This window comes from Neofelis nebulosa, chromosome 5, assembly GCF_028018385.1.
Source record: "Neofelis nebulosa isolate mNeoNeb1 chromosome 5, mNeoNeb1.pri, whole genome shotgun sequence".
In the NCBI taxonomy this organism is placed as follows: Eukaryota; Metazoa; Chordata; class Mammalia; order Carnivora; family Felidae; genus Neofelis; species Neofelis nebulosa.
The window spans coordinates 93153561-93175728 of record NC_080786.1 but is presented as its reverse complement, the minus strand read 5'-3'; the positions used below and the strand labels follow the sequence as shown (position 1 = coordinate 93175728).

Genomic DNA, 22168 nt, shown 5'->3' with positions numbered 1-22168 from the left:
TCTAATTCATCTTTTATCCTTTGCATCCAGCACAGAGAGTGAATGCTAATACATGCTTAATTTAATGTATGTATTCATGTACTGAAAAAGTTCAACAAATAGATGAGCAGTGGTACAGCAAGTAATCAGGCAAATACCAACATTATAAGGATTTTAGATTTTTTAAAAGTTCAATTAAATTAAAATACTGCCACTTTTACAGAATACAGAATCAAATTCCAAGAAAGCACTTTTAATAAAATAAGGCACAATGTTTAATAAGGCAAAATTCACACAGAGGGTTAATATAACATCACATTCTCTTGTGAGTCCTGTGGGGGGAAAAAGGAGGTATAGAATTGAAGTAGCTTAAATATATTTTTAGAGCATTTGCCATTACCAAGTAATATATAAATTTGACGCACTTAACTGTATCTTATTCTGAAAAGGAAATATAATTGTTGAATCATGTTGCTGAATTACATTTATTGTTATCATTAAGTTTTAGATATCTATATATTTATAGATATTTGTAATTCACAAGATTTCAAGTAGATAAAATTAAGAAATCAGACAATAAAAAGTAATCTGACTAAAGCAAAAGTACATATATTTTCAATATCCTTTGTTGATACTTTAAAGTCCCAAACTTTATAAAAAGTTAAAACACTGGTAATTTAAAATATTTCTCCCATTATACTTTCATTTCTCATGAATACAAAGTGGGCTCAGAAATGCAACAAACACCAATTATAGGCACACAGGTCTCTCCATGATTAAACTGTTGTAAAGTGATTGTTGAAATTAATATTCCTTCTAAATAACATACATCACATCAATGACCACATCAATGTCAACCATTTGAGTTTAAAAGGATTCTCTTAAAACGTCAGTTGTAGACAGAAGAACTAACCAATTTAGTAATGTTTTATAGTACCAGCAACAGCATTTTCAATCTTATCCCAGTTTCTTCTAACTACAGTTTAGAATAAAAGTTTTATCCCATTTATTCACAACCACAGAAAGTAAGTTCTGGTGAATGCAAACAGTCAATCCAACCATGGCTTTCTGGTACAGTGGTATATACATAACCTTCATTAAACTAGTAAGTTTTAATATTTACTAGATTGAATACTGTACCTTAGGACCAACTGAGACTAACAAATCCCAGGTAAAAGTCTAGTAGCACCTAAATCAGTATTACCCTGTGAGTAATAATTCAATAATGTTTGTTGTTAGTGAACTGTTATTTTATACATCAATTCGCAACAAATATGGACCACGGAGAGACAGAAAAATGGAGATATTTACATGAAAAATGTTAAAACATAGCCCCTTGCAACCTAGTGTTACAAAGAAACCACTCACAAAATATCCTAGGCCTCACAGCAGTAAAATCTTTGCATCATGCTATTAACATGACAGCCTTTATATGCTGTCACCCTTAGTGGTAGCAGATAAATTTACTTTACAAAATAATATAAAAAAGAATATACCTTTCACTGATTTTATTTCAGAGGACCCTGATCCTTAGGGCTTGACCTTCTCCCATAGTATGCATGATTAGGATTCTTTCTCCAGAAGCTCTAGACTCATAGACATTAGGCCCTGTTTTAGGGGAAGGAATTCCTCAGGTCACTCACAGTCTACCTCCCTCAAGTCAAATGCAAAAGGTCATTAGGCTGTCATAAACCACTTACTAAATGACAGTGCCCCAAACTTTGGGTCTACAATGAAGGATTTAAGGCATACACTTTCTGAGCATACATGAAGACACTGTTGCCTTTAAAAAGATCATGGCTATAATGAAAATACAGAAGTGGATTCTATTAAATTCATCACATTAATGTTATACAGAGTATGGTGCTTAATACAGAAACAGTGACAGGTACTTCTTTTCTACACAGACAGAATCAGAAATACGTATCACAGATCATGTTGCCTAAAAACATACGTATCAGCCTTTATTGTTAACACCCAGCAGAACTTTTAAAAGCTATTTTGGACTAAATGCAGAATAATATTTATACTAACATAATACAATCTCTAATTTGGAGAAGAAGAGGGTCATTTAAGTAAAAATTAGGTATTTCTAAATAAATGCAGCTTAACTAATTACATACACATATTATAACTGCTGTTTTGCCTACAAAGGGTTTTATTACTTAGAATAACATTTTATATAAATAAATACTGCTAAAATGCTTAAAAGATCAAACTTTATTTGCACCAATTATTTGCTTAGTATTTTTTTTCTTTTTTTACATAGTGAAAAGGTAAACACTAACTAAGGCTGTACCATAAATTTCAGGTTAATGAGGTATTACTTTCTCCCTTTGGAAAGAGCAAAGTTGGCTCTAAGAAAATCCTATTTACTTGCTGGCTTGTCATCATAGAGGGATGTGGATAATCTCCCAATAGCAGAAACCAAAGAAACTTAGTGATAAAGACTTTCAGATGGTTGTCAATGGGCCACATGATTTTAAAACAATTCACTATTACTTTAAAGAACTTTCTTGGCTCAGGGCTATCCTGGGGTGTCTGGTGACTTCTCTTTTCCTGCCCTTTGTTATAAAGATTTCTTTCATTTAACACTCCAGCAAACAGCCTTTTCCTACTCTTTGCTTAAATTGATATTTACAATGTTTGGTAGAATTGGTCTGCAGTATTACACTGCACCAGCGTGGACTGCCTTTAACTTTTATCTACATCAACATAAAAATTTCTCAAATTTGAGGTACAGTTTACAATGCATCTTTATTTTTAAATTTGGTTACTTAAAATTCCAAAGAATAGAAATTTCAGAATAAGAGACTCCTCTGGCATACATATAGAAGTAAAATATGAACAGTAAACCCTCAGATATACCTCTGGTACTCAAATACAAGGAATACTAAGAACCTCGACTAGCTTGTCGTTAGGTCAGCCAACCCCTGGCACCATGGAAGCAAAATGTTCTATCAGCTAATCTTCCTATTTCCTAAAATCCTAGGACTATTCAAACTGAGTTGGTGATGCTGAGAATTGGATTCTAAGAATAAAGATTACTAAGAATGTTCAATGTACCCATTTCCATTTCAAATATTAACACTGAAAAATTCCATTCTAGACACATTAATGCTGTGGTGAAGTAATTTGATACACAGAAGTTCTGGTCACTAAAATTAGAGCAGTATCAAAAACTTATTTCACTATGAAAATTAGTGCAGGTTTTGTAAATCTCAAAAAATAAAGTTTATTAACTAGTTTAAACACAAACAGATGACTTAGCAACTAAAGAGAGAGACTACATTTAAAATACATAGCTATATGATTCGGGAATTGATTATCTGGTTGTTAAATTATCAAGTCCCTTGCATCTCATCTTCTAATTTCTACCAATCACCATTTATGAAAAAAAGGTAAGGTAGAGGAGAGAAACAAAAAATCTTAGAAATTATTAGCAGCTCTTATAAAAGGTTAGGTCAAAGATTTAAAAGAAAAAATATATTGATCTGTGTTCAAGGGACAAGACTAGCCCAAGGTCCCCCTGCAACACTGGCACCTTAACTCCTAAAAACGAAACAACAACAACAAAAAACCAAAAAAGATAAAACTAACAACTGAAATGTAGAGTTTTGAAAAAGTCACTAAAGACAGCTACACACTGATCTTAGATTTTCAAATGTCCACGTACAACAAACATTTTGTTGTATATTATGGTATACATCTACATATAAAGCAAAGTCCAGAAACTATTTCTGGTTGGACCTATTTACATCTGTAAAGACCAATCAGTATAACTTCTTTCTGGGAAGCTGGAAAGAGGTAAGTATGGTTAAATACTATACTGACATACCTACCCATTTATTTTACGAAGACTAACTCTCAGAAGATTACCCAAGCTGTTACTTAGGTCAAGCTGGTAATAAATTAGTAAACTGAGGCATTTAAGCCAGAAAAATTTGGTCCTATCAATTTGGATATATTACTATGAATACATTATTTTCTATGAAAATATTTTATGTATTGATATTAACTCAGTTACAAACATTTTGGGTTTGCCACTTAGGCACTGCCTAAGTCATCTTTACCTTTCCTAATTTTGTAGTATGCAGCTTGCTGTGGCTCAAGTGGAAAAGTAAACAAAGGCTTTCCATTACTTCCATATTATGATATAATCACCCATGTACTACATTGCTAGGCAGCAGAAACATACTAGATTACTTCTACAGACATAGACAATTTCTGAATCAAAAGGAAAAAGAATCTTACTACATTATAACGAGGTGAAGGGATTCACTCTATAGCAGCGTTTCACAACTGCAGTCATGAAACTCTCATGATGTTTCATGAATAAAATAATAAAGTCTGAACTATCCTACAGTATATTTTCTTCTAAAATAAAAAATAACATGAGACAAAACCATAACATATGTACATATTATTATTATTATTATTATACAACAATCTGGTTTTAAGAAATGGTGTGCCCCAGTCATGAAAGCCAAGAAGTCAGAAAAGGAGATCCTCTGATGTTCCAATGTGTTTCTGACCTGCGTACGACTGTATAGGTAACATTTACCAACAAAACATCATGTTATTATTATTGGTCAGTTATCTAATGACTGCTAGTATGTGTTGTGCATTTTATAATATCAACTTATAATTGTACTATCATTCAATTTTTATTGCATATTAAACTAGTTAATAAAAATTTGGTCATTTCTAATAGCAATTAATTTGTGACACATTTTTCTGCTATACTTTAGATGTCTTCAATAAATTTCTTGTTATCAATACATTACTTTCATAAAGTATTCTATGGTTAAACTAGTTTTAGAAATTGCTCTATTTCACACGATTTCGAGACTGCTTTAAAGTCTTTACATAAATGAGTGCTGCCCACAATTTTATTTGGCTTGTTGTAGTAGTTTTCTAGTTTTTCTTTAAAATGTACAGAAAGTTACAGTTCAGTACACACAGGCAAAGGAGTCAGAGGTGAGCTAAAAATTTTTAAATCATCTTCCCACTCCTTTAATGCAAGATACAAAGAAGTTCTCTGAGCTTACATCTCTTTTCTGTCAAAAGAAATCTGACAGATTTTTATATCAAAAGCTATTATCTGTCTTAATGAAAAGATTAATCAAGACTGTTGCCTCCCATTAAATGCAAAAGTGATTGCTTACAAGGGATCACTTCATGTTTAAACAAAAAATTCAAGTTAAGGTGGCCATGAGTTCTGATGTCAGATATATAGTTGTTTACCTAGTTCTGTTAAAGTATATTTTAAAGCGTTCTGCATAGTATGTCAGATTATACAGGCTACTCTGGCATCATTCCTTGAATAAGTTTCTAAAACCTTGCTAGGATTAAGGCACTATAACAGTCATTGCTGGATTACAGAAGGGAAACCACAATCATATAGAACAAAAGAGCAGTACTGAAGAGTTTCAAAATCCCACATAAAAGTTATATTCCTTACTTTACCAATTAGTAGGTCAGAAAGGGTTAGGTCCTATGTAACCATCTGGGAACTTATCTGAATGGCTCTGTAATCTAGACACACGGGTGATACAAGAAGGGAGGGCAGTTCCTGTTATGGGATAGTGTTCAGCCTAAACCCAAGGACAATTCTGGTAATAATTACAGCTCTGATCACTTCTTTCTTCATCTCAACTGTCACAAGTCACACCACTCATGGTTTATTATAACACTGCTCTTCAGAATGCTCCAATGTGCTGTATGATTCATGAAAAACTTGAGTGAAAACTGCAAAGAATCAGCTAAATTTGAAACTGCCATTCAGAGTAAAATTATATTCAAAGAATCCAAACATGGAACTGGACTCATTCCTGCTGAATAAGAAGATGAAATACAAAATCTTTTCCGTCATCTCCGACTCTTTCACAGACATTCAAGATGAAGATCTGGTTTCCAGTGAACTTCAATTTTCTTTTCTAACCACATTTGCTCAGTTCTTTTAGTGTTTCACACCACCCTGCATTCTTTTCAACCAAGAAGAACTTTCTGCATTCTGTGTGCAGCAACACTAGCTTCATCCTCTGAGTCAGATTCGCTCTGGGATGTGGAGCTGTGAGAGGCAGAACTGCAAGGGGAAGAGCACTCTGGGGAACATAAGTAGTGCATCAGTGGGAGGCGGTACTTCCCACAGAAGTCCACAAATTTAATTTGTCTGACACAGCAGTCAAAGTAGACTCCTGGAAAGAAGAAGGAATTAAGTACAAAATAATCATTACAAAGCAAAGAGCCATTTCTTTTTCAACCCCTTCTCCAGCATTCTGAAGAAAAGTCATATACAGTCTTCTCTTTTAAGCAGAAGCAGTAGTTGCTTCTATAGGTATTTACAGAAATAGCAGAAGGTCTTAGGGATGGCAATTTGGCTGCAAAGAGAAGGCCAGATAAGATTTAACTTAAAGGGAGCTGGCATTAAAGGGATACTGTTTACTTAGCTTGTTTTCTCTGGGTGACTTGGTGGACAGTGGCTGATGGAGAAATTACAGGATACCCACCGTTGTGTTCTTCCTCTGTTCCCCAAGTTACTCCTTGGTACTACCCTTCAGTCAAGAAGCTTTAAAAAAGCCCATAAAACTGCTTTAATAATGATCTTAAAAGATTAAGTTGTCATTTACAAAATGTGCAGGAAGGAGATGACTTCTGGTATTCCTGTTCATATACACTGGGAAGGCAAAATGCCATCTTACATTTCCACAGGTTCTGAATCTACAGGTTTCAAAGCGGTTTCACTAATGATCTCACTTGATTTTCACGCAATTATATATTGTTAGGTAGACTGAAACTAGTATTCCCCTTTTTTGATTCCTACTTTAGTGCTCCTGAATCTGGGGTCTTTCAGCTAAGTAAAAATACAGCTAGAGCTGAGAGGAAAGCAGAGGTTGCTGTGGCTCAGGGTTCAGTATTAACTGGAACATCTACAACTCTGGGTCCCATCACCTTTCTGCAGCAAATCTCAACCTCTTTTTTCTAAGATTCCTCTGGCACCAACTACTCTGTGTATATCACACAAGGGACTAAAGTGAAAAGATGTGGTTCAAGAAAAGGAGAAATAATGATTTCTATTTAACTTTTTCCTAATACTTTCCCCATTAACTTTAAAGTTTTCTGATACTATAAGAATAATTCATAGTTTAAAAAGGGTGTTTCATGGTATGTTACTTTGAACAATTTAGGAAAAAAAATAAATGCAATAAAGTGGTCAGTTAATATTGATAATAAATTCCCTAAAATGTGTTAGCATCCTGAAAACAGATGGAAGTAATAAAATAAAGCATTATAGAGTTACCATGCGCTAAAACAGTACAATACTACCTTGTCATTTCTGAGATCTCAGACTCTACAAAGACAAAAAACCCTCACAAAATATAAATTTATTTTTGTTTAACTTAGGGTTCAAGAGTTAATGAGTCTGAGGGGAAACTATCAAAGGCTCAATTTATAATTAATAATCTTAACTTTTAAACTAATAATTTTTAAAGTATTTTTGTTTCTGAGATAAAGGACACACCAACATACTAAAGAAGTCATTTTGAAAAAGCATTTAAAAGGATACTGTCCCTTACCACTGTCAAAGCCAACTTGGGAAAGGAGAACCACAGAGAAGAGCATAAGCACATCTAATCTGGCACAGCACAACACCTTCTATTTCTAAGAGTGAGTGGCCAGAAACGGCCCAGGGTATTGTCTTTTTTTTTTTCCTTTTTAAACCAACAGTGTCGTTTTTATTTTTTAATATTCTTTGAGGAACCTAAATCATTTTCTCTTTTAACCTTCAAACAGTTCAAGACACAATGGGACTTTCAGGGATAATCTCATTTGGCTCTGATCATCATTATGCACCATTTCCTTAGCACCTACATTTCTCCTACAATAGTAAAAACCTTTCTGTAGCCTCATATATTGGATTTTTAAAAAGAAGTCTTTTAGGAGAGAGCCAAAATAAAATGACCTGCTATCAGTCACCAGCTCCCACCCACATACCCTGGCACTTGAGGCCCTTCATAGTTAGGCCTCAATGTGTCTTTTACTCCTCTCTCATTACTTCCCTAACTGCACATTTGAGCAATTATTACTCAAACCATAGTGTGCCCCATACTGTTTTGTCTCCAATTTTGCTCTCTCCAACTGAAAAGTTTCCTATCCTCAATTTTACCATATCAAAATTCAACTCATACTTCAAGAATCATCTCATCTTTTCCAGACCCAATTAAATATACTCTCTCCCTCCACTGATTTCCAATAGTACTCTGATTTCCTATTTTACTCTGCCTTACAGTCTACCATTTCTTTAATTCTCTCCAAATATTCTAAACTCAAGAAATTTTGAGCCAGGGATTTACAAGAATATATAAGTCCAGGGTACATTCCAAAACTGGCACATTCAGCCCATTCTCCTACATCCTGAATCATGTTCTATGAAGGTACCTGATACCCAGAACAGTGGGTCTACAAAAATGTCCTTCAAATAAATATGAAAGGTGGCTACACATTTTGGAGACTCTTTTTAAACTGTTAGGACTATTGGGGCGCCTGGGTGGCTCAGTGAGTTAAGTGTCTAACTCTTGGGTTTCAGCTCAGGTCATGATCTCACGGTTTGTGAGTTTGAGTCCCACATCAGGCTCCGTGCTGACTGTGCAGAGCCTGCCTGGGATTCTCATTCTCCTTCTCTCTCTGCCTCTCCCCTGTTCACGCTCTCTCTCAAAATAAAGAAATAAACCTTAAATAATCTTACATTTCCACAGGTTCTTAATCTACAGGTTTCAAAGCGGTTTCACTAATGATCTCACTTGATTTTCACGCAAACTTAAACTGTCAGGACTGTTTAATGCTTCTTTTGTGTTTCCTCTCATTTTACTGTCTTACTCTACTATCCTATGACAGTTCAAAGACATGCTGAGACTTTCTGGGTGTTTTCCTTCTGTATGAATTGTAAAAACAAACAAACAAACAAACAAGCAAAAAAGCAAAACCAATGAAAAACAAAAAGGAAGGAAGGAAGGGGGAGATGGGAGAAATGTCTTCTTTTTGGTAAAAGGGTGAAAGGATGAAGGAAACAGAAACAGATTAAATGCCTTTCTCTGAAATAAGACAAGTAATTAAAAACATTTCGGTCATCAATATAAAAAAAAAAGCTCAAGGAACAGGAAACATATATACTGAATGAACTTACCTCCACACTTTGGGTTTGGGCAATTGCTGGCTAAACTCAAGTATCTAAGAAGATTCCCAGGAAGATCGAAGGGAGTGTAGGAAATATTTCGAATTTTAATGGTCCGTGCAGCTAATTCCAGGAGAGTTGGAGGGTCATAGGTTAAATCTCTAACAAAACGAACAACCAATGGATTTCCTCGCAAACTCAATTCTTCCAAATGAATAAGATTGAGGATCTCTCGAGGCAGGTATGTCAGCAAGTTATTGTGAAGACTGAGGGAACGAAGTGAATGCAACCTACAATGAAGGTAGTATAAAAATCAATGGCAGGGAGCAAGCTAACTACCGAGAGAGTTAAGCGAAGAGCTTGATTTCCCCAAGAGAATGAGCAATTAAGGTCAATGAAGTAAAATAAAAAGGAACTAAAACTAGAGGGCAGACTTGTAAATATCATGAAATGACATTTGCCCATGGAATCTTAGAGAGTGTAGAATTAGTATTCTGATGTGCCAGGCTGATACAAATGCTAGATTTAAAGATTTTTTTTTTAGTATGCCTTATCATTCAGATACCTACAAAGATTTAAAATGCAACAGAAAGCAAGTTCTTTCACATTATTTCATCAGAACAGGAATGCTTCATATCAAATATAAAATCAATTAAAATTCCATAAACCCTGAAGAAAGCTATGCCAAATTACTCTATTTTTGATTAGAGAAAACTGGCTAACCAAATATTTTGAGGAATAAACCAGGGCATTTAAAAGTAGTATTAAAAATAAGCAACTCAACTCACAGCAAACTCAAAACTATAATTCTCATGTATCATTTACTTTGAGAATGTCTAATTCTCTTTTACATATAAAATACGTGGGATGAATACTTAGGACAAAAATTCCTAAGCCTGGATCTCTGTGTGTACTTAGATTGCCTGAAACTACTCACTGTGAAAGCTGAGGAGGCACACTTTGAATTTTGTTGTCACATAATACCAAGTAACTTAGAGAAGGCAGATTTGCTAATTCTGGTGGGATTTCTTTGATGAAGTTTCCTCCGAGATATAAACACTCTAAACTGTAAAAACAAATAAAAACAAATGTAAACAAACAAAAACTGGACAAGAAATTCCAATGTCTTTATTACAACAAACATATTTATTTATTAATTCAGCAAATGTTTTACTTAGGGATGTGCTAAGTGCTATATGGTCTCTAGAGAAATAAAGCAACCTTCAAGGAGCTTATATGACAGGTAAGCAGGTAAGACATGCCATCGTTAGACAATATTATAATTAAACACAAAACAAGGACATAAATAAGAATAACATGATTAAAATACCAAAGTAAGCAGAACAGTCCATAAATAATAGAGAAGTTTTAAAAGTAGAGAAGAAAAGGACACAGTAGTAGGGACTGAGACAGGTTTTGCAAAAGTGTTATGACTTTGGCTGGACTTTAGCCCATGCAAATGCAGGAAAGAAAATACTTTAGGTTGGAGGGGAGAGCTTTTTTGGGACAACAAACACATCTTTTAACACAGAAGAAGAGAATTCATATTGAAGAACCCAGAGAGAAGGCTGAAGGAAAGCCAGATTACATGAAGCCCAAATTCTGTGATGGTAGGCTTGGGTTTGATGCACTGTGAGGCAATGGGAAAGCTACTAACCTTTTTCTGAAGACAGTGGAAAAACATGGCTGAACTCTACATTTCTTCTTTGTTCTTACTATTGCAAATGCATTCTTCAGGAACTATCTAAATAAATTATGTAAAACTGACCACTATCATGAAATTAAAGTTCCAGACAGTCACCTTATTTTCCATCAAGTTAACAATATTTCAGACATAAAATATATTGCACCAAAACGTACTGCTACTTTTTGTGGTGATGATTGCAGAAAGGCTCTCTCCAAAAGATTTCGGCAGGGAGTGGCAGAATCATTTCTTACAATGTATATAAATATAATTAAAATGTATACATACAGATCTTTTTCATTACTGTTTTGTCTTCCTGTTAAATCTGTTAACTCAGTAGACACTAACATTCTTTAAGACACCTTTAAGTGTGTCTTAAAGAGAAAATACCTACTATACCCAAACTTCCAGGGTAAGAATTCCCTGGGGTACTTTTAAAGCTACAAAATCGAAGCCCCGTCCAAATTTAATCAGAGTTCCAGGGTAAGATTTTAGGAAATCAGGTTAAAAGGGAAATGTTAAAAGGTAAAGCCAAGTTACTCTGCAGAGCTACAGCTAATTACAAATCCACAATTAGCATTTAAGGGCACTTCTTACCACGTAAACCTGCCAACACTTATTATCATCATCTCCCTTAATTTTTTGTTATTATTTGTATGAAAAATGACACAATTCTGTTCTTTAAATTTGCAGTTCTCTAGTTACTAGTGAATTTTGTATGTTTTGGCCATTTGTGTATCTTTAGAGAACTGCCTGTTCATATCCTTTACCCATTTTTACCATAGGTTATATGGCTTTCTCTTATTAATTTGTTGGGAGCTTTGTTGTTAAATATATGTTCTGCATAACCTTGTTTCTCTGTGGCCTAGAGCATGGTCTATTTTTTTTCATATTTTACACATGTACAATGAATGTGTAGCTACTAGGATTGAGCTTATTAACTGCAATTCAAATTTTTACAGTTATCTCATTATTTGGCCTTCTTGTTCTGCTGCTTAGTCTTCTACCAGAACCATAGTTTTCCTTCTTCCCTTTATAATTACCAAGTTTTGTTCTTTCCCTCTGAAAATACAGGAGCTATAATACAGATAAATCCTTGTTAAACTGTTCCTTAACTCACATGAAGCATTTCTCTTTTTCCCTTTTAATCCATTTTGCCTTAAAATTTATTTCTTTTCATTATCAATACTGTCTTCTTTTATTTGTTAGTATTTATTTCACTTAATCCACCATTCACCAGAATAAGAAGTTAGACCAATTACTTATTCTCGTTATGCCTCCATTTCTTCTTCTTCAAAATAGAGTAATATATAATATAAAGTACCTAGTTAACACATATGAACTGGGCACCTACCATGTGCCAGGCACTATTCCAAGGAATATGGTACAAATAAGACCAAGTTCTTGACCTTACAATCTAGTGATAGAAAATAAATCAGAGAACACATATAGATTATGACAGATATGTTTAAGTGTTATAAAGAAAAAGGGAGGTAATCAGATGGTGATTAAAGTGAAATTCTAGACAGGGTGCTCAGGAAAGTTTCTGTTAGATGACATGTGAATGGAGATCTGAATAGAATAAATGAGTACAAATCCCTGAGGCTGAAAAATGCTTGGTGTGTTGCCAGTGTGGGTACATCAGTGTAGTAGAAGTGGGAGAGTGGTGGTCAGAGGTCAGACAGATAGCCTGGGAAGGCCAGATCAGAGGGACCTTTGGGCCTTAGTAAGGATTTTATCCTATGTAGGAAGGGTTTTGAACAAAGGCTAATTGTCTAACTTAACTTACACTTTAGAAAGACCACTTGGCTACTGTGTGAAAAGTAGCATGGTAAGTGGTGGGGAGAGGGGAGTATGATGGGAGGAGAGGAAGCAGGATGAACAGTCTGGAGCCTAATGCAGTAGCACAGATGCAAAATGGTAGAGATTTACTTGATACATCTTTTTCTATCTTGTTACTTTTAACTCATTGGGTTATTTCAAGTGAACTCTTTTTTTTTTTTTAATTTTTTTTTTTTTAACGTTTATTTATTTTTGAGACAGAGAGAGACAGAGCATGAACGGGGGAGGGTCAGAGAGAGAGGGAGACACAGAATCTGAAACAGGCTCCAGGCTCTGAGCGGTCAGCACAGAGCCTGACGCGGGGCTCGAACTCACGGGCCGCGAGATCATGACCTGAGCCGAAGTCGGCCGCTTAACCGACTGAGCCACCCAGGCGCCCCTCAAGTGAACTCTTTACAAACATACACAACTTGATTGTTGATATATTTAGACTTGTGTTTTCTAATACCACAGTATATCTCAATATCTTTTGTTCATTTGTTGTGTTTCAATCACGTCCAGAGACAGGTCTAGCAAGAAGTTGCTATGACTGATGTCAGAGAGGTTGCTGCCTGCGTTCTCCTCTAGGATTTTTATGGTTTCCTGGCTCACATTTAGGTCTTTCATCCATTTTGAATTTAGTTTTGTGTACAGTGTGAGAAAGTAGTCCAGTTTCATTTTTCTGCATGTCGCTGTCCAGTTTTCCCAACAGCATTTGTTAAAGAGACTTTTTTCCACTGGATATTCTTTCCTGCTTCGTCGAAGATTAGTTGACCATATAGTTGTGGGCCCATTTCTGGGTTTTCTATCTGTTCCATTGATCTATGTACCTGTTTTTGTGCCAGTACCATACTGCCTTAATGACAATAGTTTTATAATTTAGCCTGGAATCTGAAATCAGGATGCCTTCATTTTTGTTTTTCTTTTTCAGTATTGCTTTGGCTATTCAGGGTCTTTTGTGGTTCCATACAAACTTTAGGATTGTTCTAGCTCTGTGAAAAATGCAGGTGGGGATTTTGATGGGGATTGCCTTAAATATGTAGATTGCTGTGGGTAGTATAGACATTTTAACAATGCTTGTTCTTTCAACCCATGAGCATGGAATGCTTTTCTATTTCCTTGTGTTTTCTTCAATTTTTTTCGTAAGTGTTCTATAGTTTCCAGAAAAGATATTTTACCTCTTTGGTTAGGTTTATTCCTAGGTATCTCATGGTTTTTGGTTAAACTGCAAATGAGATCAATTCCTTGATCTTTTTCTGTTGCTTCATTATTGGTGTATAGAAATGCAACACATTTCTGTATGTTGATTTTATATCCTACAACTTTCCTGAATTCATATATTAGTTCTAGCAATTTTTTGGTGTCTTTAAGGTTTTCTACACAGCATATCATGTCGTCTACAAATAGTGGAAGTTTGACTTCTTCCTTACTGATTTGGATGCCTTTTATTTCTTTTTGTTGTCTGATTGCTGAGACTAAAATTTTCAGTACTATGTTAAATAGTGGACATCCTTGCCTTGTTCCTGACCATAGCTGAAAGGCTCTCAGTTTTTCCCCACTGAGGATGATATTAGCTGTGGGTTTTTCGCATGTGGCCTTTATGATCTTGAGGTATGTTCCATCAAACCCTACCAGTTGAGGGTTTTTATCAAGAATGGATGCTGTATTTTGTCAAATGCTTTTTCTGCATCTATCAAGAGGATCATATGGTTCTTACTCTTTCTTTTATAAATGTGGTGTATCACTGATTGATTTGAGAACACTGAACCACCCCAGCAGCCCAGAAATAAATCCCACTTGATTGTGGTGAATAAGTATTTTAATGTACTGTTGGATTCGATTTGCCAGTATCTTGTTGAAAATTTTTGCATCCATGTTCATCAGGGATACTGGCTTGTAATTCCCCTTTTTAGTAGGGTCTTTGCTTGTTTTGGAATCAAGGTAATGCTGGCCTCGTAGAATGAGTCTGGAAGTTTTCCTTCCATTTCTATTTTTTTGGAACAGTTTGAGAAGAGTAAGTATTAACTCTTCTTTCAATGTCTAGTAGAATTCTCCTGGGAAGCCATTTGGCCCTTGACTCATGTTTGTTGGGAGATTTTTGATTACTGTTTTAATTTCTTTGTTGGTTATGGGTCTATTCATATTTTCTATTTCTTCCTGTTTCAGTTTTGGTAGTTTGCACGTTTCTTGGAATTTATCCATTTCTTCCAGATTATCCAGTTTGTTGGCAAATAATTTTTCATAATATTCTCTCACAATTGTCTGTATTTCTGAGTTGTTGGTTGTGATCTCTCACCTTTCACTTGTGACTTTATTTATTTGGGTCCTTTCTCTTTTCTATTTGATAAGTCTGGCTAGGGGTTTATCAATTTTATTAATTCTTTCAAAGAACCAGCACTTAGTTTTGGTAATCTGTTCTACTGGGTTTTTTGGTTTCTTCTATCATTATTATTATTTTTTAAAGTAGGCTCCATGCCCAGTGTGGAGCCCCATGTGGGGCTCAAACTCAGGACCCTGAGATCAAGACCTGAACTGAGATCAAGAGCTGGATGCTCAACCAACTGAGTCACCCAGGCACCCATTTTTTAAATTTTTGTTTGTTTCGTATCATTTATTTCTATTCTAGTATTTATTATTTCCCTTCTTCTGTTGCCTTTAGGCTTTATTTGCTTTTCCTTTTGGAGCTCCATTAGGTGTACGGTTAGGTTGTATATTTGAGACCTTTCTTGCTTCTTGAGATAAGCCTGAATTGCAATATACTTCCCTCTTAGGACCACCATCACTGCATCCCAAACATTTTGGACTACTGTGTTTTCATTTTCATTTGCCTCCATATACTTTTTAATTTCTTCTTTAATTTCCTAGTTAGCCCAGGAAATAGGTTAGCCCAATTCTTTAATAGGATGTTTTTTTAACCTCCATGTATTTGTGGTCTTTCCAAATTTTTCCTTATGGCTGACTTCAAGTTTCATGGTGTTGTGGTCTAAAAATATGTGTGGTATGATCTCGATCTTTTTGTATTTGTTGAGGCATGATTTGTGACTCAGTATGGAGCTATTCTGTAGAAAATTTTGTGTGCACTTGAAAAGAACGTGCATTCTGCTGCTTTAGGATGGAATGTCCTGAATATACCTGTTAAGGCCATCTGGTCCAGTATGTAATTCAAAACTATTGTTTCCTTATCAATTTTCTGCTTAGATGATCTGTCCATTCCTGTAAGTGTTGTGTTAAAGTCTCCTATTATTGTATTACTATCAGTGAGTTTCTTTATGGTTGTTAGTAACTGATTTATGTATTTGGGTGTTTTCAATTTGGGGGCATATTTACAATTGTTTGATCTTCTTGTTGGATAGACCTTTTAATTATGATATAATGCCCTTCTTCCTATCTTGTTACAGTCTTTGTTCTAAAATCTAGTTCATCTAAGTATGGCTACTCCGGCTTCCTTTTCATGTCCATTAGCAGGATAGATGGTTCTCCATCCCCTCACTTTCAATCTGGAGGTGTCTTTATGTCTAAAATGAATCTTTTGTAGGCAATATGTAGATCAGTCTTGTGGATTTAATCTATTCTGATACCCTGTGTCTTTTGATTGGAGAATTTAGTCCATTTACATTCATAATGATTGTTGAAAGATATGAATTTAGTGCCATTGTGTTACCTATAGAGTTGGTGTTTTGGAGATGGTCTCTGTTCCTTTCTAGTCTTTGTTGCTTTTGGTCTTTCTTTCCCACTCAAAGAGTTCCCTTTAATATTTCTTGCAGGGCTGGTTTAGTGGTCACAAACTCCTTTTGTTTTTGTTTGTGTGGGAAAATCTTTATCTCTCCTTCTATTCTGAATGACTGCCTTGCTGGATAAAGTATTCTTGGCTGCATATTTTCCCCATTCAGCTTTCAGCTTTTCAGTTCATGAATTGAAGCCCCGTGTCGGGCTCTGTGCTGACAGATCAGACCTGGAGCCTGCTTTGGATTCTGTGTCTCCCTCTCTCTCTCTGCCCCTCCCCCCACTCATGCTGTGTGTCTCTCTGTCTCTCAAAAATGAACAAATGTTAAAAAGAAAAAAAAATAACAAAAATATAAATTAGTTCTACATTATGGTTGGTTACAGGGAGATGGAATTATAGTGAGACAGTTTTGAACAAAAAGGCAGAAAACCGGAAGAGAAACACAGACAGATTAAGAACCAGGGGCACCTGGATGGCTCAGTTGGTTAAGCATCCAACTTCAGCTCAGGTCACGATCTCATGGCTCTTGAGTTTGAGCCCCATGTCGGGCTCTGAGCTGACAGCTCAGGGCCTGGAGGTTGCTTTGGATTCTGTGTCTCCCCCCTCTCTCCATCCCTCCCCCCACTCACGCTGTCTCTCTCTCTCTCTCTCTCTCAAAAATACACATTTTTTAAAAATTAAAAAAAAAAGTTGGGGCCCCTGGGTGGCTCAGTTGGTTAAGCATCTGACTTTGGCTCAGGTCACGATCTCGCGGTGTGTGAGTTCGAGCCCCGCATCGGGCTCTGTGCTGACTGCTCAGAGCCTGGAGCCCGTTTCAGATTCTGTGTCTCCCTCTCTCTCTGACCCTCTCCCGTTCATGCTGTCTCTCTCTGTCTCAAAAAAAAAAATAAAATAAAATAAACGTTAAAAAAAAAATTAAAAAAAAAGAAAGTAAGAACCATACATTTGTGGATAAAGAAAGTAGTTTTCTTGAGGTGGCATCCTCATACTGCATCATTTTCAAATACTATCACTCACGACGGGCTTTATTTTAAAATACATGAACCACATAAATCTCATTGTCACTAGCTGGTTTCAACTAAGTGACTGATACTAAATCTCATTGTCCTCATCTGATCAAATAAAAAGGGGTAGGGTGCCTGGGTGGCTCAGTTGGTTGAGTGTCTGACTCTTGGTTTCGGCTCAGGTAATGATATCGTGGTTTCATGGGTTCAAGCCCTGGATGGGGCTCTGCACTGGCAGCATGGAGCCTGCTTGTGATCTCTTTCTCTCTCTCTCTGCCCTCCCCTACTTGTGCTCTCTCTCTCTCTCTCTCTCTCAAAATAAATAAATAAACTTTAAAAAATAAAAATAAACAGGTGCCTGGGTGGCTCAGTCAGTTGGGCATCCGACTTCGGGTCAGGTCACGATCCCATGGTTTGTGGGTTCGAGCCCAGTGTCAGACTCTGTGCTGACAGCTCGAAGCCTGGATCCTGCTTCAGATTCTGTGTCCCCTTCTCTCTCTCTGCCCCTACCCTGATTGATCTCTCTCAAAAATAAATAAAAACATTAAAAAAAATTAAAAAATTAAAAAAAAAAATAATAAAAAGGGGTGAATCAGGACATTGCCCAGGTTGTTTCTACTTCTAAGACTGTATTTCTACATGACCCTTTTAGCCTACACTCAACTAGAATTTAAATTTGGAGCATGGCCTAAACCTTTACTGATTCTGATTAGTAAAGAGAAATTAGAGCATACAACTGAAAAATGATAACACAGACAAAAAAGATCCTACACACAACTGAGCCAAAGGTACAATGACCATAAAGCACAGTTTATTAGCCCAGAAAACCAGGTCAACCAGGCAAACAGTTTTGACCAATCCTCCTGATTACATATGCAATAGAAGTCAGAAGGATTAGGTGTTAGCCCTACTCTGTCACTGTGGAAAATTCTTGGGGTTGGAGTCAGAGATCCCTCAGATCAAATCCAATTCCACCACTCATTAGTTTTGGGTTCTTATAACTTAACCTCTCAGAGCCTCAGTTTCTTCCTCTCATCTCATAGAGGTATTGTGAGAATTAAAAAGCATATTTAGAGCCCCTACTACAGAGCCTACAGCATTATAAGTACTCAATAAATATGATTTTTGCCTACCTTTCCCCCAATGTGATAGAAGTAATAATTGGTTTTTTAGTATATCAAGAAGACTTAAGTGAGATGGTTGGAATTATGGAACTTCAAAATTATGAGGAAACCAAGAACTGTCAATTTTATGTATAAATCTCTTTCCAACACTTCTACTTCGTACTAGCTCTCCTAGCATCATCAACATGTAAGCTATCATCATCTCTCATTCTCCTAGAATGACCTCCTTCTAACCAGCCCTCAAAGTCTCTTATCTTATCCACCCTCTCCCCACTCCATTGCTGTGCAGCATCAAGACAGATGTGCTTAAAACTCTCTCATGTGGGGGCACCTGAGTGGCTCAGTCAGTTGGGCATCCGACTCTTGATTTCGGCTCAGGTCATGATCTCAGGGATGTGGGAATGAGCCCTATATTGGGCTCTGCACTGACAGCATAGAGCCTGCTTGGGATTCTCTATTCTGTCTCTCCCTCTCTCTCTCTGCTCCTCCCCTGCTTGCATTTGCTGTCTCTCAAAATAAATAAATAAACTAAAAAACAAACAAACCAAAAGCAAAAAACCTCTCTACTGGGTACTTAGAATAAAATCCAAACTTTACCATGGCCTGAAGATCCAACATGGCCTGGGAATGGTCCAAGTTCACATTTGCCACTTTCCCTTTTGGCCACTTTCTCACTGTGCTCTAGGACAACGTCCTCCTTTCAAAATGTTGGCCTTCAGTCCCTCTTGCCTTCAGGCTTTTACATGCACTGTTCCTTTTACCTGGACTGATCCCACCCCACCCTCTCCTAGTTAATTCTTATTCTTCCTTCAAAAGCTCAATTCAGATTACTTCCTCAAGAACCAAACTAAGTCATGTCCCTCTGTTATTTCAACACACTCCATTTGTCTTCATAGAACTTATAACAACTGTAATTAAATAATGAGGTTTACACGTTAGTTGTTTAATGTCTCCTGTTAGTGTGTTAGCTCCATGAGAATAGGATCATGTCCACCTTTGTATCCCCAGTACCTAGGACAGTGCCTAATACATGGCAAGTACTTCATAAATATCTGTTGATGAGTCAAGAAGGGACATCTTGTCCAAATGCCTTATTTTGCAGATTCAGAAGCTGTGGTCAGGATATGTTAAGTGACCTGCCTAAGGCTGGGACACCAAGAGTTCTTATTCTCAGGCTAATGTTCTTTTCACTATTTAACTCTTTCTAGCTCTAATATTCTGTTATCTTAGAAAACTCAAAACAAGATGTGAAAATATTCTACAGATGATGGATACTTTTTTTTCCACTTTGGACAATACACTTCCTTTTGCTCTTTTTCTCACACCCTTGCAGAGCACTTTTAGGAGACTTTTGCTATCCTATTTCCTCTGCTTCCTCCTTCCATTTAATTCAACATTTATTTACTGAATAATGTAGTGCATGAGGCGGACCTGTGAACAAAGAATTACAATCAATAAGGTAAATGCAACGGCAGGATGAATGAGGTACAAAAGGACAGTTTAGTCAATAACTAATTGTTGTTCAGGAAGCAGTAGAGGAAAAAATAGATAACCCTGGAGATAGGTTCTGAAGGATGAATAGGAGCTTGGCAGGTGCAGGCAACATTCCAGGCAAAGGGAACTGCACATGTACAGAGGCACTGCATCCATTCAACACATATTTAGTAAGTGTCCATAAGGTGCTGGTAAACTGCACGGCTCACTTATTTTCACAGGTAGTAGTGCTAGTATTGCGACAGAGAAAGGAAAGTAGAGAAAGGATAGGAGTGCTAGTGTTGCTACAGAGAAACGATACAGAGCAGTGGAAAGCAAGGGTTTGGTCAGAGTATCTTGTTTGTCATGCTAAACGGCATAAACTTTGATCTATAAGTATGGAAAAACACCAGACAAAGCAAGGAAATGACAACCTCAGATTTACATTTGTGTACCTACTCAGTTCGGATCACTCCCCCGGAACCAAGAAAAAAGAAAAACGAAAAACTGCTTTCAAAATCAGCTTGGGGCAAACACAATTCCAAACGCTGTCACACACAACGATCTTATTTATTCACGTACAAACTCGCTGAGATGGCCGGGCAGTGCTCACTGCCAAAGAATTAAGGAGCGGGCCTGGAAGAAGACGGGTTACGTGACAACTGTACGACGCCAAGACCAGGCCTAGCGCTCCGGGGCTCCAGGACAACGCCCCAGGCTCCCCGACTCTTGGGGGCACGGCCCAGCTCACCTCTGCAAGTTCTCGATCTCGGCCGGGATGTTCTGCAGTTGGTTGCCGCCCAGGCTGAGGGTCTGCAGCGCGCGCAGCTCCAGCAACGAGGCGGGCACCTCCTGGAAGCAGTTCCCGCTGAGGTTGAGCATCTGGAGGCTGCGGCAGAGCGGCGACTGGGCCAGGCCCTTGGGCAGCGCGCCGGGCCCTCCGAGCCGGTTGTTTTTGGCCAGCAGCGTGCGCAGGCTGCTCAGCGCCAGCAGCTCAGGCCCGAGCGCGGTCAACGCGTTGCCGCTCACGTCCAACAGCTGGAGGTGTGGAAAGCCGCTGCCCAGCGCCCGCGGCAGCGACACCAGACGGTTATGAGGCAGCAGCAGCCGGAGCAGCGCCTCCCTGGCGCCGCGCCGCTCCTCGCCCCGCGCCTCCAGCTCCAACTCCAGCATCTCGGGGGACACGTTGAGGCGGGACATGTTCAGTTCAGCCTCCCCCGCGGCGACCACCGCCGCTCCGGCCTCCTCCATCGCGGCCGCCACGGGGCGCGTGGCCCCGGAACCGAAGGGCGCCGCGCGCGACCCACAGGCCGGGAGCTCCGCCGCGCCCCGGAACCTGAACCGAGGGCTGCGTCGGAAGTGGCGCGAGCTGGCGCTAACCCCGCGCGCCCCCGCCGGGTCACGCGACGCTAGGCGGCGGGGTGCGCGCGCCGTTCGGGGGCTGGGCTGCTTTTCACGCGGCGCGCAGCGCGGAGATAGGGCGCGGGCGTGGGGGCAGGGGCCGGGTGGCTGCCAGGTAGAGCCTTGAACCTCGGAGGGTTTATAGTCCCTGAGGTCCCAATGACCTGTCCCCAGAGTGAGGGACTGCCTCGGTAAACAGACCTAGGACTGTTTGCTTTTCTGGCCTCGAGGGTTCGCGCGTCATGGTGCACCGCCCCCTTGGTTCCCAGGTTAGGAGTGGGCCCTCTACGCTGCAGGATTCAGTGAGAACACAGGAATTTAGTGATGAGTCATCTTCAGTACAGCAATCCCAGGAATTTAGAGGCCGGGGATTAACCAAGCTGACTTCAAAATGCAAAGACAGCTGGACTAGAAAATCAGAACCCCTGGATCCTTCCTCCGGTTCTCTTATTAAATAATTTATGTGTCCTTGGACAAGGGATTTCATTTCCGTTTCTCCATCCATAAAGTATTGATAATACTTGCTCTGTTTACCCTACAGGATTCATTTCTTTTTTAAGCATGATAAAAATAAGGTATATCAAGTAATGGTGTTTCTATTTTTTAGCTACAGAAGCTTTTCCGTGGTTTTTAAGTTGTAGTGGCTAGAAATGAATCTGGGAGCCAAGGGGGTTTGTTAATTTCGGATAGCTAAAATTAACTGATTAGTTTAAGAACCAAGCATTGAGACTTTACTGCAGGTTAAAACTGCAATTAACTGGCAAAATCCTGACGCTGGCTTTA

The 22168-nt window shown here is 38.1% G+C and overlaps 1 protein-coding gene across 2 annotated transcripts in view; it reads right to left on the bottom strand.

Moving 5' to 3' along the window:
• LRRC58 (leucine rich repeat containing 58) overlaps positions 1-21358 on the bottom strand; it is a 42882-nt gene extending 21524 nt beyond the window's left edge. The window contains exons 1-4 of one of the 2 annotated variants that reach the window (XM_058731272.1): positions 20736-21355; positions 10092-10220; positions 9167-9444; positions 212-6179 (exon numbers count right to left, since the gene is read on the bottom strand). In XM_058731272.1, the coding sequence (XP_058587255.1) occupies positions 5971-6179; positions 9167-9444; positions 10092-10220; positions 20736-21235 (1116 nt within the window). In that variant the 5' untranslated portion in view covers positions 21236-21355 and the 3' untranslated portion in view covers positions 212-5970. Of the gene's footprint in view, positions 1-211; positions 6180-9166; positions 9445-10091; positions 10221-20735 lie in introns of those variants that run through there. The other variant, XM_058731273.1, reaches the window with a different exon arrangement.
• Between the last annotated feature and the right edge of the window lie 810 nt (positions 21359-22168).